Source organism: Myotis daubentonii, chromosome 2 (assembly GCF_963259705.1).
Source record: "Myotis daubentonii chromosome 2, mMyoDau2.1, whole genome shotgun sequence".
NCBI classification, from domain to species: domain Eukaryota; kingdom Metazoa; phylum Chordata; class Mammalia; order Chiroptera; family Vespertilionidae; genus Myotis; species Myotis daubentonii.
Genome location: NC_081841.1, coordinates 36,212,580 through 36,239,935, shown reverse-complemented (window position 1 = coordinate 36,239,935; position 27,356 = coordinate 36,212,580). Strand labels below are relative to the sequence as shown.

General features: G+C 40.2%; 1 protein-coding gene across 8 annotated transcripts in view; it reads left to right on the top strand.

Moving 5' to 3' along the window:
* ITPR2 (inositol 1,4,5-trisphosphate receptor type 2) overlaps positions 1 to 27,356 on the top strand; it is a 439,774-nt gene that overhangs the window by 135,847 nt on the left and 276,571 nt on the right. For all 8 annotated transcript variants that reach the window (XM_059682415.1, XM_059682414.1, XM_059682412.1 and 5 more), the window contains 6 exons: positions 2,578 to 2,750; positions 3,690 to 3,809; positions 3,924 to 4,109; positions 5,219 to 5,470; positions 5,920 to 6,064; positions 7,594 to 7,744. In XM_059682415.1, the coding sequence (XP_059538398.1) occupies positions 2,578 to 2,750; positions 3,690 to 3,809; positions 3,924 to 4,109; positions 5,219 to 5,470; positions 5,920 to 6,064; positions 7,594 to 7,744 (1,027 nt within the window). The remainder of the gene's footprint in view (positions 1 to 2,577; positions 2,751 to 3,689; positions 3,810 to 3,923; positions 4,110 to 5,218; positions 5,471 to 5,919; positions 6,065 to 7,593; positions 7,745 to 27,356) is intronic.

The following is a 27,356-nucleotide window of genomic DNA, read 5'->3' as shown; positions in this document are numbered from 1 at the left end:
GGTTATTCGGGAAAAGTTAGTGGTATTTATTGAGTGCTTACTTTGTACCAGGCTCAACTCTGAGCACTTTTTATAACTTAACTCAGTACCGAGTTAAGATGAAGAACTGAAGCACAGAGAGTTTAAATAACTTGCTAAAGATTATACAGTTTTAAGACTGAAGACAGTATTCAAACTCAGGCTCTTACTCATCACACTGTTTCCTTTTAGTAATTTGAATGGTTTTTGGCAAGAAAAAAAATTTTGCTCTAAGAAAAATGGGTTAAAATACATTGGTTTTGAAATTCTGTTTAAAGATTAAGAAAAGGTCTAACAAGAATATGTAAAACAGATTAGTCAGAAGATAACTAATATGACAAGAGGCAAGAGCGAGGAAGGCGACTATATAAACAAATCCTTAAATGCTTTTTAATTTAATCCTACTTACAAACATCCTTCTTCCCAAGTGAAAATGCTGTCATTGGAATTATTTGTCCCAGCTTCACTGTATTCATTTGACATATCAAGGGTTGTCCTTATTTTATTGGGAAAAAATTAAGTTCCAGAACATTAAATCTGCTTTTTGTTTTTTTAGAATATATGACTGTGGATGGACCACCCTTTATCTCTTTTGGGATGTCTTTCAAGATGTAGATCATTGAGCTGACAAAAGAAAACAATTCCCAGCATTCCCTAGAGTTAGATTTTATTTTCCTTCACATTCTGTGCACGTTCCAGTTCAATACTTTTCTCATTTCTGTTGAACTAAGAATGCTTTGTATTAAGCATAGACCAGTTTTCTAATATTTTTAGAACATGATTTTAAAATGTAAGCAGACTTACGTTCTACTTTTTGCATAATTACCTTGTTTCCCTTTATCCGTAGCTATGCTTTATGGAGTCCTCAGAGGGAGTTCTTTTGTGATTTAGCACTAACCCATATTGAGTCTCTGTTTATTTTTATTTATAGGATTTGGCAACATCTCTAATTTCTTTTGATTATTTGTCAACATCTTGACCTATTTATCAAACATCTTGGAGGTTTGCATCATACTGTAGTATAATTACAATAGTCACAAAAGTGTGTAAATCAATATGTGTCTTTAAAATGATGTACTAACAGAAGACAGTTCCTTTATTTAATTGGCTTTCCAACAGAAAGCCATTATTTTGAAAGACCACAAAATTGCTGCCTGAAATATAATTAGATTTGTGCAACCAATATAATTTTTAAGGAATAGATAGGTTCCAATAATAATAATAAAAAAGCAAAACCACTTTCTAATGAATGAATTCTCCCAAATAACAGATACATCCCCAAGGAGAATACCCAGGAAACTGAAGTGAAAACGTTTCGATTGTAGGGGGGGGGGGGTAGGCTTACCAGTCTTGCTTGTACACAGACTGTGGGAAATGAGCAATAGTGGCTTGGAATATAGGAGAGTTAGTGTGAAGAATAAGGAGCATATTAACTAATGCATGGTTGACACGCCCCAGTGACTTTCTCTTGCCCTTAGCATAACATCTTTGTCCTTTACTACAGCCCACGAAGATCTACGTCTCCAACCTCAGCTCTTACTTTCTCAGCTCGGTTCCGCACTCTAGCTCCAGTGGCCACCCTTTGTTTATAGATCACAAAAAGCTTGGTTTCACTACCACAGAGCCTTCGCACCCGCTACTCCCACAGCCTAGCTGGCTTCTCTTCCCACGTTGCCTCCTTTTTATCATTTTCATCACTTCAGTATTTTCATCATTTCCATCCTAGCTCAAATGTCACTTCCTTAGCATCTGCTCTATCTGAAGTTGCCACCTTTCTCCATCCTTTTAGTTGTTTCATTTCACTTATCAACATGTAAAATGATCTTATTTATGAGCTCATTTACCTGCCTTTTTTCGCACTAGGTGAGAGCTCAATGAAAGCTTATCTATCTTGTATACTGCCTTATGCTGAGTGCCTGGAATGAAGGAGGCTTTTAAGAAACATGATTGGATGAATGGATCAGATCAATTAAGTGATTAATCATGTTATCTTATTTGATAGCTTTTTAAAGGTAAAAAGTGGTAGGAAATGTTTTATCATTATTTAAAAGAGAAGATTTAATAGGTCATTGTCGCATATTGTACAAAAAGAAAAATCACCTAGGTCTACCGGCATAATTCTCTGTGTAACAGTATAGATCACAGAGTTATTTTCTTTCCATAATTGTATTGAAATCATTGCTTATGACTTAATGAGTGTTAGAAGAAGGGCATCTGTTAGGGTGGTGAAATCTTTAGTTGCCATGTCATAAAAATTGTTACTTTAACTAGGTTTATTGTTTTTCTCACTTATACTTCAAGAGTATAAGCACCCATATTTAAAAGTATTTCTGTGTGTATAGTATTTTTGTCAAAATTTAAATTAAGTATATGCTAATATTTTCATTTCCTTCTTTAAAAAGTCCTATTTGTTGAAGAATTATTTACTTGCTTTTCTTTGTACAATAATTTTTAGTGGGTTTTCTATTATGAATAATTGAATCAGTGTTGCTGACCGTAATGGAACCTGTCATTTCTAAGCTGTTGCGCAGTGTATTCTGACAGCCTTTCTTTTTGCAGGAATATATTGCTAAGAATTTCTGTGTCATGCAGTCCCAGATTGGCTATGATATTTTGGCAGAAGATACCATCACAGCTTTGTTGCACAACAACAGAAAACTACTAGAGAAACATATCACAGCAAAAGAAATAGAAACATTTGTCAGTTTACTCAGGAGAAATCGTGAGCCAAGGTTTGAAGTGGTTCATGCAACATTCTTTTCTAGAGGGGATGGTGGCTTTTTTGCTGTATTCTTACAACTTTTTAAAGTTAAACTTCTTTTATATCCCTTTTATGGGCAAAACTAGATGAGGCTTATTGCTATAATAATTACGTATGATAAAGAGTTATTGCTTTATAGCAGACCTAAACCCCTTCTAGACATATTTAAATGTAAAAACATATAGTTTTATAGTACTTTAAAGTATATCCATATACATTGTGTCATTTAATTCCTTGCATGTTCTCACGAAGTACACTGGTTGTATATTATTAGCCACATTTTAGAGATGCGGAAAAAGAAGACCAGGGAATAGTGTACTCAACAATAGCCCAATAGGAAGGCATAGAATCAGCGGTATATCAAGGGTTTCTGATTCCACATCAGATTCTCTTTGTATTACACTATGATGCCGTATCTGGGAGAAATGAATGCAGAAAAGCCAAGCCAACTGATAAAATTTTCTTAACTAATTATAATTAGCACAGCCAATAAATGTTAGCAGGTGGAAATGGGCCTCTGATTGCACTTTGATTAAGTGTGTGCTGTATTCCTATTTTACTCAGGACAGCATTAGCTTTGATCTGCTTTTGTTTTGATATTCAATTCTGGGGTTATTTCACTTTAGGGCAGATAAATGATTTTCTAAACGTTGTAAATCAATGTGCTGTGGGATGAATACATAGAAGTGAGCTTATATCCTTTTTAGAAATATTTGTATTAAATACAAGTAATTTGATGTTTAATATGTTTCTCATGATGTAGTAGCTGAGCAGCACATCGGAAAAATGTGCATGGAAATAATACTAACAAATGTATCTTAAAAGTCATGTTTGTTATGTCCTTAAATTTGTTTTTGTTATGATTTTTCAAAATGCCTTTTCTTAATGTTCAATTTAATTTTTTTGCCAGATTTTTGGATTATTTATCAGATCTGTGTGTGTCCAATACCACCGCTATACCTGTAACTCAAGAACTCATCTGCAAATTTATGTTGAGCCCAGGCAATGCAGACATTCTCATTCAAACCAAGTAAGCCCAGATGATGGAGCCATCTTTTTCTGTTCATTATTCATAAGCATTGTAGTTCTTTATCATATTTCTCAGTGAAATTCTTAATAGATATTGTATGTTGTTAATTTCAAGGCTGGTCTCGATGCAAATGGACAACCCACTGGAGAGCTCCATCCTTTCAGACGACATTGATGATGAAGAGGTTTGGCTCTACTGGATTGACAGCAATAAGGAACCCCATGGCAAAGCTATCAGGCACCTTGCTCAGGAAGCCAAAGAAGGCACCAAAGCTGATTTAGAAGTTCTCACCTATTACCGGTAAAGTATTGTAGAGAATTGTAGTTCTCAGTCTCACATACTCATTGAAAGAGATTCTCTGAGACTTCTAAAAATCAGGTATCTAGGAAGAGGCAATTAAAAAAATTGTCATTACTAGGGTAGCTAAAATATATAGTATTAGTTAAAATATTAAAAATAAAAGTTAACATCTGTGTTCTCTACATATACCTCTTGCGATTTCCTGATTTCCCACTAATTTAGAATTGTTGGGATTTCTGTGCAGTAAAGGTTTTTTATATTACTGATTGGAGTGGGTGCATATGAGAGACATATGAGGACCTAAGTAATGGAGTTGAGAGAAAGCTGGAACTCGGGGCAGGGAAGCTGATCCAGCTACAGATGTGGCCTCAGAGAGAGGTAGCCAGCAGTTTAGGGTATGTAGTGCTTATACATATGTAGAGACCTAAGGCTTAAGAGACACTGGTGTTATAGTTATGCAAGTTCAGTGGTGGCATATGGCCGCCAAAGTTGTGATGGTAGTTTCTGGTGGTCAGTATATTGTGAGAAAGAACCTAGCTGGTGTCTTTGAACTTATGGGATGAAAACCAAGGCAGAAGCCCTTGGTTAAGTTGGGCCCAAATGATAGGAATCTGAGAAAGGCAGGGAATGCCTCCTGTTCCCTGGTTTCTATAGCTCTAGCCACAAAGCCGGAGGCTAATCCTTGATCTCAGAGGCTGATGAATCTAAGTGTCCTGATGCCATTTGGGTGGAACACATTTGATTTAGGAACTGAGTGGATCTAAGCTTAGAGTGTAGATACTAGAGTCCAGAGCTGAGTTTCATGTGAGCTGTAATCGTGGTCATCAGGGTGTATCTGTGATCCTAGGAAACCTAGAACAGAGACTCCAGTGACTGTCTCCACCAGACGCATGTTGCTGGACCAAGTAAGAGAAATGATAACTGAACAGACATAGAGACACTTTCACGTATATGTTGTTATTGGATTACTTAACCTACTACCAACCAAGTTTGACTCCAGTATCACATTCTCTTGGAAATATTGGTGTCATAAAAGTCGATACTGACTGATCCTGTGATGTTTAAGAACTTTATCAAGACAAATGATATAATCTGTTTAAATTTTTAAGGTACCAGCTAAACCTCTTTGCAAGGATGTGCTTGGATCGCCAGTATCTGGCCATCAACCAGATCTCGACACAGCTCTCGGTGGATTTGATTCTGCGGTGCATGTCGGATGAGAGCCTGCCGTTTGACCTCCGCGCATCTTTCTGTCGCCTCATGCTCCACATGCACGTCGACCGGGACCCCCAGGAGTCCGTGGTGCCTGTGCGCTATGCCAGGCTCTGGACGGAAATCCCCACCAAGATCACGATTCATGAGTATGTGTGGAAAAATTTCTCCAAGACTTTCTATTCAGTAGATGAAAATAAAAGTAAAATGACATCAATTTGGAGATAAAATACAGAGAAAGGCATTTCTGTGTTCAAACTCAGGTTATTATCTTCCAAATGCAAACAGGATACTCTTTTTTAGAAAGTAAAGGGACAACCCTTGATAATAGGAACATCCTTCTGGAAATAGAAACAGAAATCATATTGCCAATAGGCATAGCAATTTGTTGAGTACTTAATGTTATGGCTCACTCCGAGTTAGGTGTTTTACCTGTGTTATCTCATTTCACAATAGCCCTATGATACAGCTTAGGACACAACATCTAGGAAGGTATTATTACAATCCAAGCTTAAGAAGCCAGGAAGTTAAATTATGTATATCTACTTATTTTAATGGTTGCAATCCAGTTAACTTGCTTTATATTCTATCTTTGCAGATATGATTCTATAACTGACTGTTCCAGAAATGATATGAAGAGGAAATTTGCACTGACAATGGAATTTGTTGAGGAATACCTGAAAGAAGTTGTAAATCAGCCCTTCCCTTTTGGAGATAAAGAAAAAAACAAACTGACATTTGAGGTATTCTGAGAAACAATTCATTCATGAAGTTATTCAGTTTTTCCTGTAAAAAAATTAGATACATTGAACATAAAGATTTTCCCCCATTTAGGATGCTTTGATAACCAGGTAGTTTTATTTCATGAAGGTATGATTCTCTCTGCCGTTCATTAAAAAATAGATTTGATGCATTAATTATACAAAATATTTTATTTATGATTAGCTATTGTTTTTCTTTATTTTTTTTTTGGTTTCGTTCCATTTGTGTAAGCTTTGTTCATTTAATGAACAAAGACAGTTTTGCATAATTAAGATATGTTTGGATACATTTTTTCATATCCATGGAGGTGGTGTTTTTAGTCTCATTAAACTGAATTGAAATACCTCTAGTTATAATATCATTTTGGAGATATAATGACAAAACTATAGAGAAGATGCTGTTACTTGTTACCTGGTGGTGTTTGCTACCTACAGGTGTGTAAAAAATCACTCCTCAATCTTAGCATCTCAAAGTAACAAACATTTAGTACAGCAAACATTTAGTTTTTATGGGTGAGGAATCTGGGAGTGCTTAGCTGTGGGGTTCTGGCTCAGCGTCTCTCATGAGATTATAATCAAGATATTGATTGTGGTGGCAGTCACCTGGGGCTTCTAAGCTCACCCATGTGATTGTTGGTAGGCAAACTCTCTAACTGGATGTTGACTAGGTAGCCTTTTCACAGGCTGCTTATGTCTTTATGGCATGGCGCCTGGCTTCCCCTGGGAGAGAGAGAGAGAGAGAGAGAGAGAGAGAGAGAGAGAGAGAGAGAAAGAGAGAGAGAGAGAGAGAGAGAGAGAGAGAGAGAGCCCAACGTGGAAGCTGCAATCATCTATGACCTAATCTTGGAAGTGCATGCCATCACTTCTGCTGCATTTGTCACTCAGATTAACCCTGACACAATATGGAAGGGGAATGCATTGGGGACCGTCTTGAAAGCTGGCTTTCATACTTAGTGTGTCATATAGTATCCAGAAGGCCACAAAGCAGCATAGGGAACATGTAATTCTGGACAAATTCATAGATAACAACCATTTATTAAAGTGATTCATTAATGTAACCATTTAGTAAGTGGTAGCTTACTGACTTACATAATTTAATATTTAATTGATAGGTAAATAATTCTAATGTGAACTTCTTTAACCACCTTTAAACATCTAAAATCTTGTCTTCTTGCTTCCTTGGTGGGACTTTTTTTTTTAAAAAGATTTTTATTGATTTCAGAGAGGAAAGGAGAGGGAGAGAGAGATAGAAACAGCAATGATGAGAGACTGTGGGACTTTGATGAAGTTGATGAACTTGTCTTATTTGGATTTAATTCTAAACTTAAATAAATCAGAATTAGTGGTTGCTTTTGCAGTTATGTAAATTTCCAGTTGTTAGAGAATTAGAATGTTTAGAAATAACGGTTCTAATTTAGATAATAAAAAGTCAATGTTAATTTTAGTTCCTAATGTTTTTCTTTTCTTTCCTTTTCTTTTCTTTTGTACCCTACCTCTTTTTCTTAATTAAGGTGGTCCACTTGGCTCGGAATCTTATATACTTTGGATTTTATAGTTTCAGTGAATTATTAAGGCTCACACGAACACTTCTGGCTATCCTAGACATTGTACAGGTCCCCATGTCATCGTATTTTGAAAGATTAAGCAAATTTCAAGATGGAGGTAAGAATTTTTGAGAAAAAGTTATATTCTTTTTGGTATTGTTTGGAGGTGAGACATAGAACAAATATGCAGAGAAGTGGTTGTTAACGTGTACTTACTAATATATGTGAACAATTAAAAAGTAATCCTATGGTAGGGCAGTGATAATAGGCTGGATTTACAAACATGTAGTAATGCTAACATTTTGAGAGACAAATTTATAAGGTCAGTGAGTTCCATCTTTAGCAGTTAACATATGGCCAATCCACTAGGGACAATATTATGTGTTTAAAGATAAAAAACATCTTAATATATATGATCATTCTGGTGTGTGACATAGGCTGGCTGTGCTGCATAGCAGGCATAGAAGAATGCCAAGAACGGGCCCACTGAGCGTCATACCAGAGAAGCAGTGAATGCAAAGCCAGTGTGGGGGGCAGTGAAGTGGATGAGAATGGGCTTTGAGTCAGAGTGCCTGGCTTCAGCTCCAGCCTTTGCCATTATTACCTTAGGCAGTATACGCATCTTTTCCAAGAGTTCCTTTTCTCATCTGAGACATGAAGACGATAATATTAGTAATCGTCCTCACAGTTTCTTTGTGAGAATGATGTGAGTGTATACAATATACTCAGAGCATTTACAACAGTGCCTGCTCATAACTCAGTAAACTTTTTTTTTCATGGTGATTGTATGTTGGATCCTCTGGAAATCCCCCGAGGTGTAGAGAATGTTTGCAGAAGGTAAATTGAAGAGTGCATTCAGGATAGACACCACTAAGGAAGTGAGGAAGTTGGGGTTGGGCAGACAGAGGAGCTGATCCATAATACAAGTGCCACTGAGACCTCAGCAGATCCTATAGGGAGCTCTCCAGCTAGGATGGCCCTTCGGAGTAGTCACGAAGTAACACAGGGAGCTGAGCTTTGGATCCTTGTATCAGCCAGCTATTTACTGCTGGCGTGGCCTGGAGGGGGTGTGTAGCCATGGGTAATGCAGTTCCCTTTGGGGAAGGGCCACTCTAAATGACAGCTGTGAGTAGTCAGCAGCCATGATTCCAAGCAGCTCGGGGAAGGGATGCCTCAGCTCTGAAGAGGGGATATGGGTGCAACACAGTGTATCCATCACAATATGCATTGCAAGATTAAAACAATAAAACCAGAAATCTAATTACAGACATAAGGAAGAAATATCTGGTTAGGAATTATAAATTAAGAACATCCAGGTATCTGAAGTAATTAATTGCTGCTGTATAACTATCAAGTCCTTTTATACCTTCCAAAAACAAAAAACAAAAACTATGCAGATCAGTGAGAAACAAATTAAGCCACATAAATCCCTCAGCTTTAGCAGAACTAGAAGACAGAAGACAGTATAAGCTTCAGTTACCATATGTAGAAAAGTAACATCAGTTTTCAGTAGAGCAATCTTATGAGTTTCACTATCAATCTTTGTGGATAGTTCAGGGTTTCTGGAAAAATTGTGTGGAAGGGACAAAAGGGGACTGTGTGAAAATCACCCTCGGAAAAATAAAGTCTATCCTAAGTGTGAAAATACTAAAAGAGGAAAAGGTCGATATAAAAATACTCAGTAAAGAGGAAGGGATTTAAGAGTACACAGATAGCAGTGTTGGGGGGTGGGGGGAAAATGCTTCTAGGGATAAACAAGATTAAAAGTAAGGCAGAAGCACCCTTTAAGGTCTTGTTGGTGAGGGGAAAAGAAGTAAGGTGGGAAATATATAATACCACAAGATAAAATAAAACAAGAAATTGAACAAAATAGAACTTTCTACCCCCCCCCCCCAAAAAAAAAGCCAAATGTTAAAGAAACGGCACTTCATGACATATACAGGAGAGGGTGCTCTTGAACTAAAGATATGTAAACTGGTTCATATTGTCAGCCTTGTCCAAGAAATGGCTAGATGTAATCAGTCTTCATTTATATGAAGCTACTGCAAGATCAAAGTAGAATAGAGAAGCCAAACATTTCAGTTGGTGGAAATTCCTCTTTGAAAAGCAACCATGACACAGAAGAAGATGGTAACAGGGCACTCAAAACTTAATTAAATGCCTTCAACAAATAATGGGATATGAAAAACACCTTGAACCTCAAATTCAGAAATGCAGTTTGAAAATGGGAAAAAGTACACAAGAAGAAATTAAATTACAGTTGATAGAACTCAGAGTAGAAACGGAATAAAATGGTAGACTTTATTTATTTATTTTTTAGAAAATAGAATAAATTACAAGGTATCCAAGGGAGAATAGACTTGAACAAAAGTTTAATAAGCATCATGGAATGAGGCAGGCCAACAATGATGAGCATGTCAATGATATAAAGAAATAATTATAAAGGATCAGAGAGAAAGTGGTTGAAATGGAAGACAAAGAAGAGCTATCATGTGAATAATTGGAGTCTTTGAAGAAGAAAAACAGAATGATGGAACAGAACTCATATTTAAAATTGCAATTAAAAAAATTCTGTAAATAAGAAGATAACCTCAATTCTACATGGTGAAATTGTCCAGAATGCTAATCTCCTAGACACAGCAGACTAAAACTATTATATAGTATATATTCAAAGAGAGTAGTGAGGGTGAGAGAGGGGCACTTTGAAAACAAATGAAACAAAAAGGAAAGGAAATATATATAGTTGGGGGTAAAATGCTTTTACAATCTCGAGTTTACTTTAAAAGAAACCATTCTTAAAAGTTAGAAGTTGATCTTGACTTTTGTCTCAGTGGTTATAGTTTGCTTTCAGAGTTTGTCTGTAAAGAAAGTATTTTCTTCCTCTGAAAATTTGCTACTTTTTTTTTTAAATCCTCACCTGAGGATATGTTTTTATTAAATTTAGAGGGAAAAGGAGAGAGAGAAATATCTATGTTAGAGAGAAACATCAATCTGTTGCCTACTGTACATGCCCCAAGTTGGGATCAAACCCATAATCTAGGTATGTGCCCTATGGGGAACCCACTACCTTTTTGGTGTATGCTGGATGCTCTAACCAACTGAACCACCCCACCAGGGCAAAATTTGCTATCTTATATATACTTTCCATTGTTATGTCTATGCCTGCCCTCTAAGACACATTTTTACTCTTTGAAATATTTTATAATTACCATATGTTCTTATGAACTCCATTTACCTCTGGATATCTTAACTAATCTTTTAGCTGCCTGAGAACCATTAATTAATTTATTCAGTAAGAATGTATTGAATAACTGTTGTATGCCAGACACTGTTCAAGTCACTGAGACTAAACAATGACCAAGATAAACCAAGTCCTTAACCACAGGGAGGACAGACGGTTAATAAATAAATTGGCAGGCCCCACCCCCTGTTGCCTCTCTTTGGGGGAGATGTTCAGATGATAAACAAATGAATATACCCTGTAACATCAGATAATGCTATGAAGAAAAACAAAATTGGTTACAATTATTTTTAGCTAGAATGGATTGAACAACTTCTCTAATGCTTGAGCAGATGCCTATATGCAGCAAGGAAGCAAGTCCTGAGGCAGAGTAAGCTTGATCCGTGTGAGGAGCAGCAGGAAGGCCATTTTGGCGGAGGTAAGGTGAGAGAAGGGCAGAATAGTAGGAGAGGAGGTTGAAGAAGCCCAGATTGTAGAACCTCACAGATCTTGAATTTGAATTTGGTTCTGCGTTTGATGAGTAACCTTCGGAGGAGGGGTTTGAGAAGGGATTGATATAATCTGATAACTTTGGCTGCAGAATGGAGAATAGAAAAGGTCTATGTAGGCATAGTGTTAGAAAGACCATAGGTTGGAGGCTGTTGGGGAATTGGATGATGGTGTTAAACTAGGATGGTGGTGGTAGAGGAGCTGAGAAGTGGATAAATTTGGAATTTTAGTCTTTACTGAAAGGACTTGGAGGTGGAATGGGAAAGAGGATAATGAAGGATTATGCCCAAGTTTTGATTAGCAGAGGGTGAATGTGGTACTACTTAGTGAGATGAGAAAGACTAGTGGATGAGTGGGGTTGGAGGGGAAATCGGGATTTCTGTTTGGGCATGTTACGTTCGAAATGCCTATTGGCATTTAAGTGGAGGTGCTATGTTGACAGTTGGGTATATGAAAGAAATTTAGGGTAATGTCAGGCTAGAAAATATAAATGTGAGAATCAATGCATAGAAGACATTCAAGATAGCAGACTGAAGAAGGTCATGTAGGGAGGGATTTCTGGTTGGGAAGAAATGTGGACTAAGGATTGCGTCCTTGGGTACTCCCAACATTGACCCATGAGGTAGAGCAGGAGCCAGCCAGAGACTGGGACAGAGCGGCTGGTGCATCAAGAGGAACACCAGGGGAATGTGTTGTGTTGGAAGCCAAAGGAAAAGTAACGCTGGATAATTTAAATAGTTTGTTGGCTTATAGAAATATACTTTCTATTTTTCTATCTATCAAGCTAGTAATCATTGAGCACTCTGTGTGCTAAGTGATTGTACATGGATTACCTCCCATATAGTGTGACTTGTGCTTAACTATGACACACACTATTTTACTTCATCATTAAAGTATGAAACACCATAGTTTTATTCCAGTATTAAAAATGATTCATGATAGTTTTTATAATTATAATTTTCTAAGAAACTTCTTGTTGTGCCTATAGAAATGCCCATATGTGTACTGCACAAACCAAAACTCCAGTGGTTTCTCCCTTTTGAGACTGGTATGTCATGTAGAGCAGCATCTCTTCATTTGAGGAAATTCATTTTCCTAATTTGTGGGAGGGGGTTTGTGGATCTTGACTATATTTTTGGAATCAAAATGTGCTTATCCACCAATAGAGTAGTAAATATATATGACATATTTTATTTTAGTTCTTGTATTGAAATTAATTTGAATTGAAGGACCATAGTTTTTTTTTTTTAATTTATCTTTATTGTTGAAAGTATTACAGATCACTGTTTTAAGATCACTGTTATATTATTTTTTAAGATCACTTCTCTTGACATCTGCAAACTGGAGGGTAAATGACTTCTTTTATACATTCCTTTGATTGGGTACATGATGTTAACTGTGAGAAAATATAGTTTGTTGTTAAGCATGATTTGATAACAATTATAATTATATCAGAGATGACACACCTGAGAGAAGCTTTCTTCATTTCTTCTCAAGGAGTCATTTTTGCTGTTCTAACATCAAATGCTTATTTAGTATCATTAACTTGCATACATTTGGAAGGACGATGCTTTTTTAGTTAAACGTTCCAATCTAGATTTCTTTGGAGCATACATACTTGCAAGACAAAATATAAAGTACTGTTCTTTTTGTCAATATTGCCTTGAAGTGCATTTGAAAAAGTGTTTATGTGGCTTTGTTTTTACACTACATAGAATAGGAAAGAATGGACTCACAGGGACATATTATTTGGTCTTAAAGTTGCCAATAGTGCAAATGTATTGAGTTATGCATGGATTTCAGATTGTTTAGTAAAAAGTTTCCTTTTCAAGTACTAATATAGACAAGCATATTCAGGGAGATTCCTTAGTCAGTAAACTGCATTCCTAATAATTAAATTGCAAGAAATAAGTCTTCCTGTCCTTTGCACCACTTGATCATTTATTTGCCCATTGAGATTCTATTTTAGAAAATTGTTATTGAACTTAGAATTTTGGTTCATAAATTTTAAAGTTAACACTTATGTAGGGGATCAGTCTTTTAATATATTCTTTAAGTAAACAAAATACAGAGGTTAAAATTTAAAAAAAGGAGACAAAGCAACATTCTGTGTCTCTAGATGTGATGCACACAACATCACCGATCTCCTATTCCTGACAAAAATTCATAATATCCAATTAATCATGAGGAATTATCAGAGAAGTATAAATTGTGGGACATTTAAGAGAAAAACTGGCTTGAACTAAAAAAATGTCAATGTCATGTAAGGTAAAGGCTAAGAAACTGTTTCTGATTAAAGGAGATTAAAGAGACAAGACAACTAAATACAATATGTAATTGTGGATTAGGAAAAGTATTACCTACAGAAACATTGGCACGATTGGTGGCATTTGAATATGTATTGTATATTAGGTTGTAGTATTTATCGGTTAGATTTTCTGAATTTTAATAGTAGTATGTAAGAGAATGTACTTGTTTTTAGCAAATACATTCTGAAGAATTAAAGGTTAAAAGGTCACTATGTCTGCAACTAACCTTCACATATTGCAGGAAAAATATTATAGTATGCACAGAGAGAGAGAGAGAGAGTGCGAGACTGAGGGAGGACATAAATGTGTCAGAATTTGTGATTCTGACAATTCTGGGCAGAGAGCATTATAGGAATTCTTTGTACAATTCTTGCAGCTCTTCCCATAAACTTGAAAGTATTCCAAAACAGAAAAGTTCGTAAATTAAACAATTAGCCCAGGAGGAAAATGATTTATTATATGTAAGCCGACACTTCAACATTAAAGCATTATATCATAGCTCTACTAGAAGGCATGCTATTAAAGCTGAATTGTGTTAGACTATAAATTCCTAACAAAAGGTCTATTAGACTCCATAAATTTTTAACAAAAGAAGCAAGAGAGAACACATTTCTGGAATCTCCAAATGTGGAGACAGGATCATCAGGCCTGGGAAAAATTCCTGTGGTACAGGGTGAGACAGAGGTTGATTCCAGAGAGGAAATCCCAGGTTATGGAAAGTACCTGGGGACAAAAAGAACTTCTTTTAAAGAACAGCTCATAGGGCCATGCAATGTGGCCACATTATAGTACCCAGTATGGGATCATCTTGGCTCTTTTATATTCAAACTAGAGGCCCATTGCACGAAAATTCATGCACTCGCAGTCCAGGACCCCTTAGGGGATGTCCACCTGCCAGCTCAGTCTTGCTCCCCGGGGGGGCGGGGGGGTGGTTGGACCTAAGCTATCAGTCAGACATCCCTCTGGCAGCCTGTGAGCCCTCCCACCACCGCTGCTTGCCCGGCTTGTGGCTGAGCGGAGTTTCCCTTGTGGGACGCACTGACCACCAGGGGGCAGCTCCTGCATTGAGTGTCTGCCCCCTGGTGGTCAGTGCGTATCATAGTGACTTGTCATTCCGGTCGTTCTGCCATTGCAGTCAATTTGCATATTATCCTTTTATTATATAGGATGATCTGGATTATATTTTCCTATTTTAGTGAAACCTTACTTTCAATTGGAATTCATGTTGCAAAGCACAAGATTTTAAACATAAATTCCATAAGCATTCTTGCTAGACCAACCAGTTCCTTCAAGCAATGATAACACTTTTCTTTTCTCCTACTGTGTCTGGAAATTTTTGTGCAGTAGAACCAGGTCCTTTTTTATTCTTCTGATCCACTTACCTCTTATGAATTCTGTCCCAGCCCAGTAGGGGTTGGACATTCAGAGAAATGTGTTCAGTGGTTGTTTGGCAGGTCGGACCCTGGGGAGCGGAAGAAGAGGTATGCTCGGAGGAAAAGGCGTACCTTTCCCGGAGTTCCATTCCTGCTGGCCTTGGCGGCCCTGTCTTCAGTAGAGTGTGCATGCCCAGCCTGCCTTTGTTTTTCTGGGAAATCCTGCAGGTTTAGATGTCTGTGATGAGTGTTTCAGGCCGTGGGGATGGCTGGCTTGGAAAGTGGCAATTACAGAAGTTCCTCTTCTCTGGGTCCTTGGGTACAGTGCAGCCCACCTCTGTGAGTTGTCCTCATTCTGGAGCTGGTTGGGGTCTGAGTCAGGCCCCCATGCTGTGGCTGCTCACCATCAGGGTGGCTTTTAGTTGGCATGCTCAGCAGAAATTACTAGGCTAGAAGCAGCTTTTCATTTTTGTTTCCCAGAGGTGGTCCATTCAGAAAATCATCCAGGCATGCTCACAGGGAGACGCAGGAAGTGGCACTGCCCTGGCGGGGACTGCAGTGAAACAGGAGATTCTAATCTTCAGAACTATCAATCCAGTACCTTTCGTTGGCTATGTCTCACTTAAGGAAAGAAATATTGTTTCCAAACAAATGTATTCACTCCCAGCAGGCTATGTTGTTGAGTCAATTTGCTTTGCCTAATACCTATCATTTGCTCTCAGTGATTTACTAGTAAAATGCACAGGCACCATTCAGTATAATTGATCTTTTGGGTTGAAGGATTATGTCAAGCAGAGTTCTTTTTTGTCATGTATAGAAGTTCAAAAACAACTGTATACACCGGCTGATAAACTGGGTGTTTTTAATACAGTTTTGAAAGTACATTCCATTTAAAAAAATTATACATTTTTCTCTTTATCTACACGCACAGTCGAAGGATGGGTGCTGCTGCTAATTAAGACCACCTTTTACAGCGGGGTCGGTACCTGCATTTCGTTCTACTGGAGAGTCATTTAAATAGTTGAGGACAAGTGTGACTCCGACACATTCTTCGGATGAGCAACATAACATGTGAACTCTGGCTGGGGAGAGTATCATCTCCATTTGAACAGAGTGTGGAACTTGACACAGACTGGAAGTGGCTTGGGTCTAATTTGTAGTATTTAGTTATTCGTTCCGTAGCCTGCACCTTATCTGTTTGTTGTTTGAATGAGCTGCTGTTCACATTTGGACCCCCAACATGGAGCAATAAAGTCTTAACCACTGAGTGACTTTTAGGCCTAGTTAGGGTGTCTGGGCCACCATTGTCATTTCTTTTCAAAATTGTCTCCCTGCCCTTGAACTCACCACACGTGAAAAGGCCATATATCAGAAAACCGCCGAAAGATGAAACAAGAGCTAAATAGTTCCTTTTGTCTCCTATCATTTTGCTTTTCCACAACTCCAAACTCTTGGGACTTTACATACTCAAGCCCTGAAATGTGGACCTCTTCCCAGTTCATCACCCAGTTTTCTTTTGTTGTCGTACATGTAATAATATTGAAAATGGGAAACCACTAAGAAAAAAAATCAGTGGAGAATTCCATGTTCTATTAGGATTTTCTTTCCTTTGAAGTTTCAGGTTTGGAGCTGAAGTGCCTTTGTTCTTAGAGAAGAAGACACAGGTAACCACAGCCTGACATTATCCTCCTGCCCTTAAAGCAGGGATGGGGGACGTCCGGCGCGAGGGCCATACAAGGCCCACAAAATCGTTTGGTCTGGCCTTGCCAAGGCATTAGGGGTGAGTTAATTAAATGTTTGACCAATAATAACAGGATAATTTTTAAGTTGATTATTTTGTGTAGCCCATGAATGATGTTATAAATATCCAAATGACCCTTGGGAGAAAAAAAAGGTTCCCACCCCTGCCTTAAAGGATTGGAGCTGCCCTAGGTGACTTAAAGTCCTGTGGGCCCAACCCAGGGGAGAGAGAAGGACAGTGGGTAGTGAGAGGCACTTTGGAGATATGTATGTCCAAAAGCACCCCTTTGCCCTAGGACCGTGGTTGGCAAACCGCGACTCACGAGCCCCATGCGGTTCTTTGGCCCCTTGAGTGTGGCTCTTCCACAAAATACCACGTGCAGGCGCCCACGTACAGTGCGCTTGAAACTTCGTGGCCCATGCGCAGAAGTCGGTATTTTGTAGAAGAGCCACACACAAGGGGCCAAAGAGCCGCATGTGGCTCGTGAGCTGTGGTTTGCCGAGCCGCAGTTTGCCAACCACTGCAGGAGGTTTGGGAAAGAGAGTAAGAGCATGCTAACTCTCCATCTCGAAGCAAAGAACTGCCGCTGCTTCAACTTTTTTCGTTTTGCATTGTCAGGGACTTCACATGATCCACCTTAAAACGCTTTTTCTGGCAGCGTAGTTGCTATTAAAAAGGAGAAGGGAAATTGAGATGGGAGGTGGAGCAGAAACATTTCTTGATATTGTTATATAGGCGGGAAAGGAAGAAAATATTTGCAGGCAAAAATCGGCCACAAAACAGTTTCTTCCTTTATCAAATTAGGGGGAGGTGAGTCTACACATGATCTTTATCATTGCTTTCAGTTCAAAATTGCGATTCTCCCAAGATTAGTATGCAATTCTCATTCCCTCACTGAGTGCTGTTCTTTCTAATGCATATTGCAGAACACACCTTGTAACAGATAGCCATGAAGCATATCTCCTGGTTAACAGCTGGGATTGCTCTGTGGAAAGGCACCAGCTAGAATGCTTTGAAACCAAAAGCTTTAGTTCACTTAAAATATTGAGTGTGTCTCAAAAAGCAAGCAAGCAGGGAGGGACTTATCTGGGTGCCAGGTGAGTGGGGAGGGGAGGGAGGGAATGAGAAAGAACAGAAAGAAGGTTTAGTACAGTGACCATAGCCAAAGGGCACGTGCCTAAGGTATGAGGCAGCTTCATATTAAGGACTCTTTAGTGCCCCTTATCTCTTTTTTTTGTTTTTTTTGTTAATCTTCACCTGAGGATATTTTTCCGTTGATTTTTAGGGAGAGTGAAAGAGAGAGGGAAAGACAGAAGCATTGATGTGAGAGAAACACATCGATTGGTTGCCTCCTGCAGGAGCCCTGACCAGGGCCCGGGCCAGGGAGAAGCCTGCAACCAAGGTATGTGCTCTTGACTGGAATCGAACCTGGGACCCTTTGGTCCACAGGCTGATGCTCTATTCACTGAGCCAAACTGGCTAGGGCCCTTATTTCCTTTTAATTTTTCATCTGACGGAACTTTTTTTGGGTCTCTACGAAGAATTTAAGTTTGCAGTAGAGCTCACAGTGCTTGGAAGTGTTAGCAAGTTTTGCTTGCAGGGGAAAGATACCACAATTACCATTCCTCATTTGAAATCCCTTTCATTGGTTTCTGGACTTAATTTTCCCCAGCACCATTCTGCCTCTCAAGATTCTCTTTTAGATGGGCTTCCTCTACCTGTTCTACCTCATCTTTGCTCTCAGCGATGTCCCTTTGCTTCAGATAGAACTCTTTTATCTCCACTATGTGTCTTGTTCCTCACACCTGGCTACTTCCCATATGCTGCTCCCTCTGCCCACACTTCTCTCTATGCAGTTCACGTACTTCCAGTAAAGGAAGCTGTAGACTTGAGGAAGACACAAGAACAAGTATGCAGTCCTATCACAGTGATGGCTTTCTCTTGTTCCTTTGTGTATATGTGTACAACAATCTCCCCTTATTCATGGGGATTTGTTCCAAGATCCACAGTGGGTGGCCCAAAACTATGGGTAGTACCAAACCCTATATATGCTATGTTTTTTCCTATATATGTATATATTTTCACTCATAGAAAGCACTTTATGGCTTCTTTTTAGCATATTTCAATTGCTAGCATCACTGCTATTGTGCTTTGGGGCCATTATTAAGTTAAATAAGTTACTTAAACACAAGTAACTTGACACCATGACAGTCAATCTGATAACCAAGAAGGCTACAGCATGAAGACGCTAGATAAAGGGATGATTCACATCCTAAGAGGGATAGTAGGAAATTTCATCACACTACTCAGAGTGACGTGCAATTTAAAATTTATGAATTGTTTATTTTTGGAATTTTCCATTTAATATTTTCAGACTGTAGTTGACGATGGTGGTCTGTGAGTAACTGAAACCGCGGAAAGCAAAACCATGCCTTGTGATTCTTGCACTGATTTTTAAATGACAAAAACCATGACAACTGTCTCCCAGCAGCTCCAGAATTACTGATTGCAGGTTTTGTTCCCTAGGAAGCGGACTCAGATAGAGAGTAGTAGAAGGAGATTTATTAGGGTGAGCTGTTAGGATGAGCACCAGTGGAATGGACGTGACAGGATTGGGCAAAGTGAGAAATAGGGTTGAGATGCAGTCATAGTGGAGGCTCCTGATGGTTTGAAACTGGGATGTCCTTTCAGAGTTGTCTCCCATGGGAGCGAAGGGGCTGAGCCTTTATCCCCCTGTGGCCCCCCTGGGGTGGACTTGTGGCCTTGCTTGAGGAGCTGTGTTCAGACTAGGCAGTCCCCATTAGAGGGCTGACACTGGAGGGCTGTCCTCCAGGAGGCTCCTGTAGCAACTGAGACAATCGTCCTCCTTGCCTGAAAGGGAATCTGGGCAGGGCCACCCCAGCACCCATCATCCGTATCTTCCAGAAAAGTACCATGGCTGGCAAAACTGTAAGTCAAGATTAAGATCTCATAGGAAACAGAGAGTTTCAAACACAAGATCTGTGCCAGGCTCCTTTAAAAAATCAAATGCATATATAAAAATAGGTGAAGAATAACTGTGAAATATGTCTATTTTATACTGCGTTTCTACCATGTGCCAGGCCAAGCATTTGGCAAAGCATTACTAAATGTTATGCCCAGAATTCAAGATCCCCAAGATACCACGCCAGGGAGCCAGTCCGATGCAAAAGCAGAAGGTCCTTTATTGAGTTAGCTAACCCGACCCGGGCCTCCAGCCGACGCAGCGACCGGAAAACCGAGTGATATCCATGAGAAAATCAGGGCTTTAATAGTGAGGGGAGGGGGCTAGCTGTGGGCCCTTCGGATTGGCCAGGCACCAAGTCGGGTCTTGTTGCACAGGATGTGGTCATCTCTATGGCGCGAACATCCCTTGCTTGTCATTAGAAATCCCGGGCGTGGCCAGCAGGGGCCTGGGCTTCCGGGAAGAAGGCACTCTTCTGAGCACATGGCCTCTGCCCCAACATGGAGGATCCAGGGTAGGATGCAGGGCATAGCCCTCGCCCTTTCATTCCCCCCTTGTCTTGGAACTTCCGTCTCAATCATGAGACGGACTGCACTTTTATTTCACCGTTGCTAGGGGCCCATAGTGAGCACACAGAACTATCAACTGAACTATTTTATACACTTAACAAATGGTCCGGTGGAAGGGAAAGAAACCATTTTAGCTTTAACGACTTCTATTGAAATAGGATTTTTCTTCTTAAAATTCCTCCATGGCTATTAAAAAGCCAAATCAAGATAAATTTATTTACTGTCCTGATGTTTGCATAAACACAACAAGAATGGTAACTGACTATCTTTGCTGGAATTTCATGGTTGAACCTTAATGTGCCCCGTAGGGCCAGGAAGCCAAGCCATCCAGCTGCCATCAGGCCTGCCTGCAGTATCTGCTGAGTTAGGTGAATCCCTCACCTGTAGCAACTCCACCTGAGCCCACGCTCCAGGCTTTAAGGCCCATCTCAGTAGCCCTCCTACTCGTTGCGGCCCAGAGTGTGTGGGGGTTCTGCAGGGATGCAGAGGCATCTTTACTGCTCCCCTTCTACTCTTACCAACCGCCAGTGATGGTAGGGCATGGGCCTGACGCTCCAGCGCCAGCCATCTTCAGGGCTCCCAGGCAGGACACCAGGCTTTCTTCGTGGCATTCTTAGTGGCTTCAAGTCTTTAGAGCTCAGATAGGGCTCTTCAAAACATGATACTCCAGTCAAAGTTTTCCGTTAATAAAACCACTATTAGGAACCAGTCTTACTGAATCTATGCAAAGAAACGTACTTACTTAGCATTGCCAGATTTCGGAGGAATTACATAAGGAGAAAAACATATTGATCTACTCTAAGATTTTCTGACTTTCCTTGCTAATTCCTTTTCATGGATTTAAAACAAAACAGTAATTGTTGGTATAAAACCTTCTTTCTATGCATAACCATGCCTCAGACTTTCTAGTCTAAACAGGCTTTTTCCAGCTTTACTACCCCTGACATGGGCATGGTCACGCAGGCCTGCAAGACAGTATTACAGGCTGTCAACTGTTAGCTGTCTCTCAATAGAGACCAAAATCTGATGGGCACCCTTCCCTGCCCAGTTGGGCACCTGCCCCCTTGGCAGCTAGACACCCTTTACTTTTGGGGGTCACCCCACACAGCTCCCTTCCAGGACAGCCAACATACATTCAAACCTGCAAACGAATCAAAGGTCAATAAACATATCAGTACAATAAAACATGATACTAGACATGTGATACTAAAGTCTATTCCTGATCTTCCTATGAATTGTCCTTGTCATTTTGGAGCCGTGTCCATGAAGGTGCAGGCATTATCTAAGTGTATTACACAGTATTGTGGGGGCTCCTGGTGACAGGAGCGATCGCGAGTCATGTTACCGGAATCAGGCAGGTCAAGCACTCCGTAGCTTGAGCTTGAGCAGGTTGGGTTGATCTCTATCGATTGATGCTCCATTTGGTGATGAAGTCTTTCCGGATGGACCCAGGTTGTGATGCCGTCTACCTTGAGAGCGGTGGGGGTCGTCAGCCCCATAATGTAGGGATCCTTCCAAGGTGCCTCTAGGGTCTCCCGGCGGTGCCTTCTGATGTAGACCCAATCTCCTGGTCTGTGCTGATGAGGAGTTGGGGTTGGGCTGGTCTCATAGATGGCGCGGAGGCGTGGCCAAATGTCCTCGTGCGCCCTCTGGAGCCCTCTCAAGGAAAGAGATAGTTAAAGAAAAGCGACCCAGTCCTCGCCAGTCTCTGAGTCAGATTCCTCCTCTCTTGGAGAACTTCAAAGTCCTGATGGCTTCTAGGTAACCCTGTTTATCAGTTACAGCGCTCTGCTTTCTTGCCTTTCTACCAGTTCCCTTTGTGGCAGAGCAGCAACCAGGCCTCTTTGAAGGGAGTGCGCTAGAAGGGGTACCAGCCCCTCCTTTGCTAGCAGCAACAGGTACCAAACCCTTTCAGTACATTTGACCAGCTTCATTCCTGCCCACCTTTACAGATTCTAAGGCCCATTGTTTTCCTTTAACCAGCAAGCTAAATGACACTGGCCTTTATTATTTAATTCAGCACAGGCAGGGGGAAGGGCCCATGGAATCTCTGCCCTGAGGAACTGTGAGCCTCACCTTTAAATGTCCCAATCAGACTAGAAAAGCCGTAAATACCTTTTAAATCTACCCTAGAATTCCAAAATCCCAACCTAGCGCAGAATATACTTCCACACTTACATGAACAAATAATTATACCCAAGTAGACATATAAACACCAAATAAACATCCATACTTACATCCTTTCAGTGAACAAATACTTTTACAGTCTTGGGATCTTGAGCAGACAGGAACAGATGTGGAGGCCTCCCTTTCTCACATCCTAGGACAGGACTTTTGACCTATGTCTCATCCAGATAGAAACGGTCCACATTTATATCACAAAATACCAACAAATCAGTTTCAGTTGTGTAGCCAGTCTGAGTTTTGACTTCTCTCTGGAAGTCTCAGCGATGGTGAATACCATCTAGAAGCTATTAATCCATTCACACAGTCCCCCAAAAGTTAAAGAGGAAGGAAAGAATCATTCAATGTCACTCAAGAGGATTTCGGCGAAACAACAAAATTGACAGATTAAACACATTGGAAAACCAAGGCCAGAAGTACCCTCTGACGTTTCAGGGGTACCAAGGAAGGAGAAGTTAGGCCACAACCAGCCCTTCTTACAATCCACCATTAGTGACCAGTCCCAGCTCACTGGTCTACCATCCATTTAACATTTCTTTTTTCCTCCTATCACACCAAGGCCATGCTTTCCAGGTAGCTAGAACTTTTAGCCTTAATTTTTAGGTGATTAGCACTAGTTAAACAATTTTAAACAACAAAGATACATATTTAAGTAAACATATTATCTAGAACCTAGGTTAAACTTAGGCATATCCTGGGTCTCCCAAATACTGAGTTGGCAAGGTAACTGGAGCCTTTTAAGATCAGTATGAAACCACAGTTTTTACCTGAAAGACTTTGACATAACCTTTAATTGTCCTTAGTTTAAGGAAAGCAGTGTTTTCTAGATTTCATTTTTCAATACTTAACCAACAGATTTAATTCTGTCTTCTAGATTTTTTATGAGGCAAATTACTTTTTACTTTCAAGCGGCTCTGGAGAACCACATTCGAGCCTTGCAAGACAGGTTTTTGGCCTCCCTGGTCTTTTCAGATGTAAATTGACCACATTCTTTAAGATTTTGCTGCAGGCAGGAGGTGGCTATCTCCTCCCTCCATTAAGAAAAGCTTTCTTAATTAACAAAGGACCAGTTTTTTGTTTTTTTTTTCCCCTTTGGAAAAACTGTTCTTTATTATGGATTAGTCTTGGGATTTATCCTGCACTTTTGAAAGGAGACGCTAGCTCAAAACCCTATCCAAAATTGGACGGTGCGCACATTAGTTTTAAGCCAGCTTTTCCCACTACACGTGCACAGAAATCCCAGACGCATTTACCTGGGGAGGGGGTGACCTGTTTCCACAGACCCTCACTCAGGCAGCCGCCGACTGCCACACAAAGGAGGGGTGAGAGCAGTCCCCCCTCCCTCCACATTCATACACTTTCATTAGACATTCATTCAGAGTTTAAACAATCCATTCAACTCCTAACAACTTCCCCATTCCTGAGGGAGCTCTAAAGCCTCCCCCAATCTCCTTGAAATTATTAATCCAGCAAGTCCACAAAATAAAACGGAAACACAAACAACTAAAGGGCCCAAAGAAATACAGCCTTCCAACTCCATGGAAGCAAAAAACAAAGACAAAAAACAAAACAAACCCAAAGCCAGACGTTGGCTGCGCGCCAACCAGCAGGAGCGACCCGCCTTTTCTCAGATTGAGGGGTTCCTACAGAACTTCCAACTCCGCGGAAGCAAAATTTCCCCTCTTCAGATGGAGGATCGGGGCGCCCCCGACTCCTCCTGCCTGTCTCAGATTAAGGGGCTTCCTACAGACCTTCCAACTCCGCGGAAGCAAAGCTATACCCCTTCAGACGGAGGATCGAGGCGTCCCTCGGCTCCTCCCACCTGTTGATCCCGTGCATCCACGGGATCATTATTACAGGCATTTACAGGCATTTACAGATTTCAGAAGTGAGCTCACACCAAAACACACGACACACACAAAACACGACCTACCGCGGTCAGTCAGGCCCTCCGGACTGGGAGTCCCATCGATGGTGTTGGGGATCCCGGACGAGCCCCCAAAATGTTATGCCCAGAATTCAAGATCCCCAAGATACCACGCCAGGGAGCCAGTCCGATGCAAAAGCAGAAGGTCCTTTATTGAGTTAGCTAACCCGACCCGGGCCTCCAGCCGACGCAGCGACCGGAAAACCGAGTGATATCCATGAGAAAATCAGGGCTTTAATAGTGAGGGGAGGGGGCTAGCTGTGGGCCCTTCGGATTGGCCAGGCACCAAGTCGGGTCTTGTTGCACAGGATGTGGTCATCTCTATGGCGCGAACATCCCTTGCTTGTCATTAGAAATCCCGGGCGTGGCCAGCAGGGGCCTGGGCTTCCGGGAAGAAGGCACTCTTCTGAGCACATGGCCTCTGCCCCAACATGGAGGATCCAGGGTAGGATGCAGGGCATAGCCCTCGCCCTTTCACTAAATAAGGGTACCTAGGATTTATATTCAACACCGAGCACACCTTTAGATCTCTTGCCTATTTTTGTCTTTAATCCTTTTCACAATCCAGCAAGTTGGTTACTATGGTAACTGTTTTGCCCAGGAAATGGGCTCTTAGAGAGGTCAAACGTGTTGCCTGGGACCATACAGCTTGCAGCTTGCTGAGCCAAATTTTGAATTCAGGTTTCTTTTCTTTTTCTTCCCTTTTTAAAAACACCCTACAGCTCTACAGTTTATGCTCTTTATGCTGTTATCACACTGCTTTCTGTACAGATGACTTCTTCGTCAGCAGAGACTCTGTTTTCTACTTTTTCCAAGTTTCCCAAGAAAGTTTTGTATAAAACAGTAGGTGTTTACTAAAGACTTCGATTTAACTTAAACTAATTGTATCGGTCAAAATAAGTTTTTACCCCCAGACCCGCCTTCTCAGGAGCCGTTGTTTGGCTTGTCTTAGAAACAAAGGTTCAGTCACAAGTCTTGAAAGTTTTACCATTTAAATGTCTCTGAAGCTGGATGTTCCTCTTCATTCCCTGAAGTGGATTTTCCCACATTGCAGCGTAAGGATCCTTCCAGGTCACACACCCACCTCTTTTACCAGCTCTCACCATCTCTGGAGAATAATCACTCATCTCCCTAAATTGGTACCCAAGGGTCTTCACAATTTGAGTTAGATCTCTCAGATTCTAGTTGTTTCCCTGGTAATACTGAACAATTTTGTCTTCTTAGATACCTTTCTATGAGCTACTTCTTTCATACATGCTTTCATAACTTGATTATCATAGGATGAATATATGTAAGTCATATGCCTTATATAAATATACATGCATTTGAAGGAGCCAAATATTTAGAGATCCTAACATTCCAAATACATATTTGTGTTTTCTTTTGTTAACTTTGTAATCATTTTTTTTATAAGTCGGTTTTTCCCCAGGGACTTACAAAGGGCTCCAGGACTCTTAGAGTTACTACCTAGATAATTCAATAATAAAGATTCGAATTTATTGGTGGAGAGAACCAGGGTGGGGAGGACAAACTATGAAAATAGATTTTATTTCTGGTTCTGTGGCTGACTTGTACCATGCCTAATATACTACAGTTACATGCAAACTTGATTTTCAAAATTATCTATTGAGTGAAATGCATTTGGTGAATTACGTAAATTACATATTTTATGTAAATATGTATTTGTTTGAATGACAGAATAACTTCTAGACCTTGACATTCCAAATATATGATTGTTTTTCTTTTATTACTCATGAAATTTTAGTTTGACTTTCCAAACTACCAATGAGTGGGAGATCACATGACAAATGCCAGTTCATATTAAAATACTTCCTGTATTTTGTTCCTGCAATTTTAATTTAGCAATTTTAGTGATTAATGTTATACCTTTACAGTGATCTGTGATGCACCAAGTTAACAGAGTAATATGGTTCAGATATTCATTTAACTTTGTCGACCAATAAATTTGAAAAGGGCATAAAAGGGTGTGTTGCCTGCACAATTTACACTGAACCACATAGTATCTCCACAACCTCCTTATGGTTCTCTCAGTCAGGGGTTACACATGGAAAGTTTTAATTGGGAAAGTGATTTTTGTTACACTTTGTTATTTGTTTGGCTCAGGAGAGGCAGAAGACTCTGATTCTCGGTTTGTCTGTGTTTCTGTAGGATATGTCAGAAACAAAGGCAGCATCATCGAGCGCTTTGGGTTTTGGTTTCCCGAAGGTATCAGCACACAGTGGGTGAAGTTTAGTGTGGAGTTTCTTCTTCTTCTTTTTTTTTTTTTTTAAATGATGGCCTTGTTTTTTTTAAAAAAATAGATTTTATTGATTTTTTTACAGAGAAGAAGGGAGAGGGATAGAGAGTTAGAAACATCGATGAGAGAGAAACATCGATCAGCTGCCTCCTGCACACCCCCTACTGGGGATGTGCCTGCAACCAAGGTACATGCCCTTGACCGGAATCGGACCTGGGACCCTTCAGTCCGCAGGCTGACGCTCTATCCACTGAGCCAAACCAGCTAGGGCTGGAGTTTATTCTTATTCTTTAAGCTGTACGGTGATTCTGAAACGTCTGGAGTTACCGAGGAGTAGTGTGAATGACTGCTAGCGCCCAGGAAGTGCTACTAAAACTACCAAACTGAGTTACTAGGACAAAATCAATACCTAGGGATGACCTGACAAAAAATGAGAAGGATTAAAGAGGACCACGTTGTCCTCACCTCCTCTCTATTCCAATGGATTTCTCAAATTATAAATATTAGTTGAGCCTCAGAATCAGATGCCTCAATGTGTTAGTTAATAAGCTGGGGTAGGTTTGCCAGTTCTCTCAATTTCTGGTCAAGAGAGTACCCGTGACCTACAATAAGGCACACTGTGGAACCCAAACATATTTACAGAGCCTTCGCATAAAA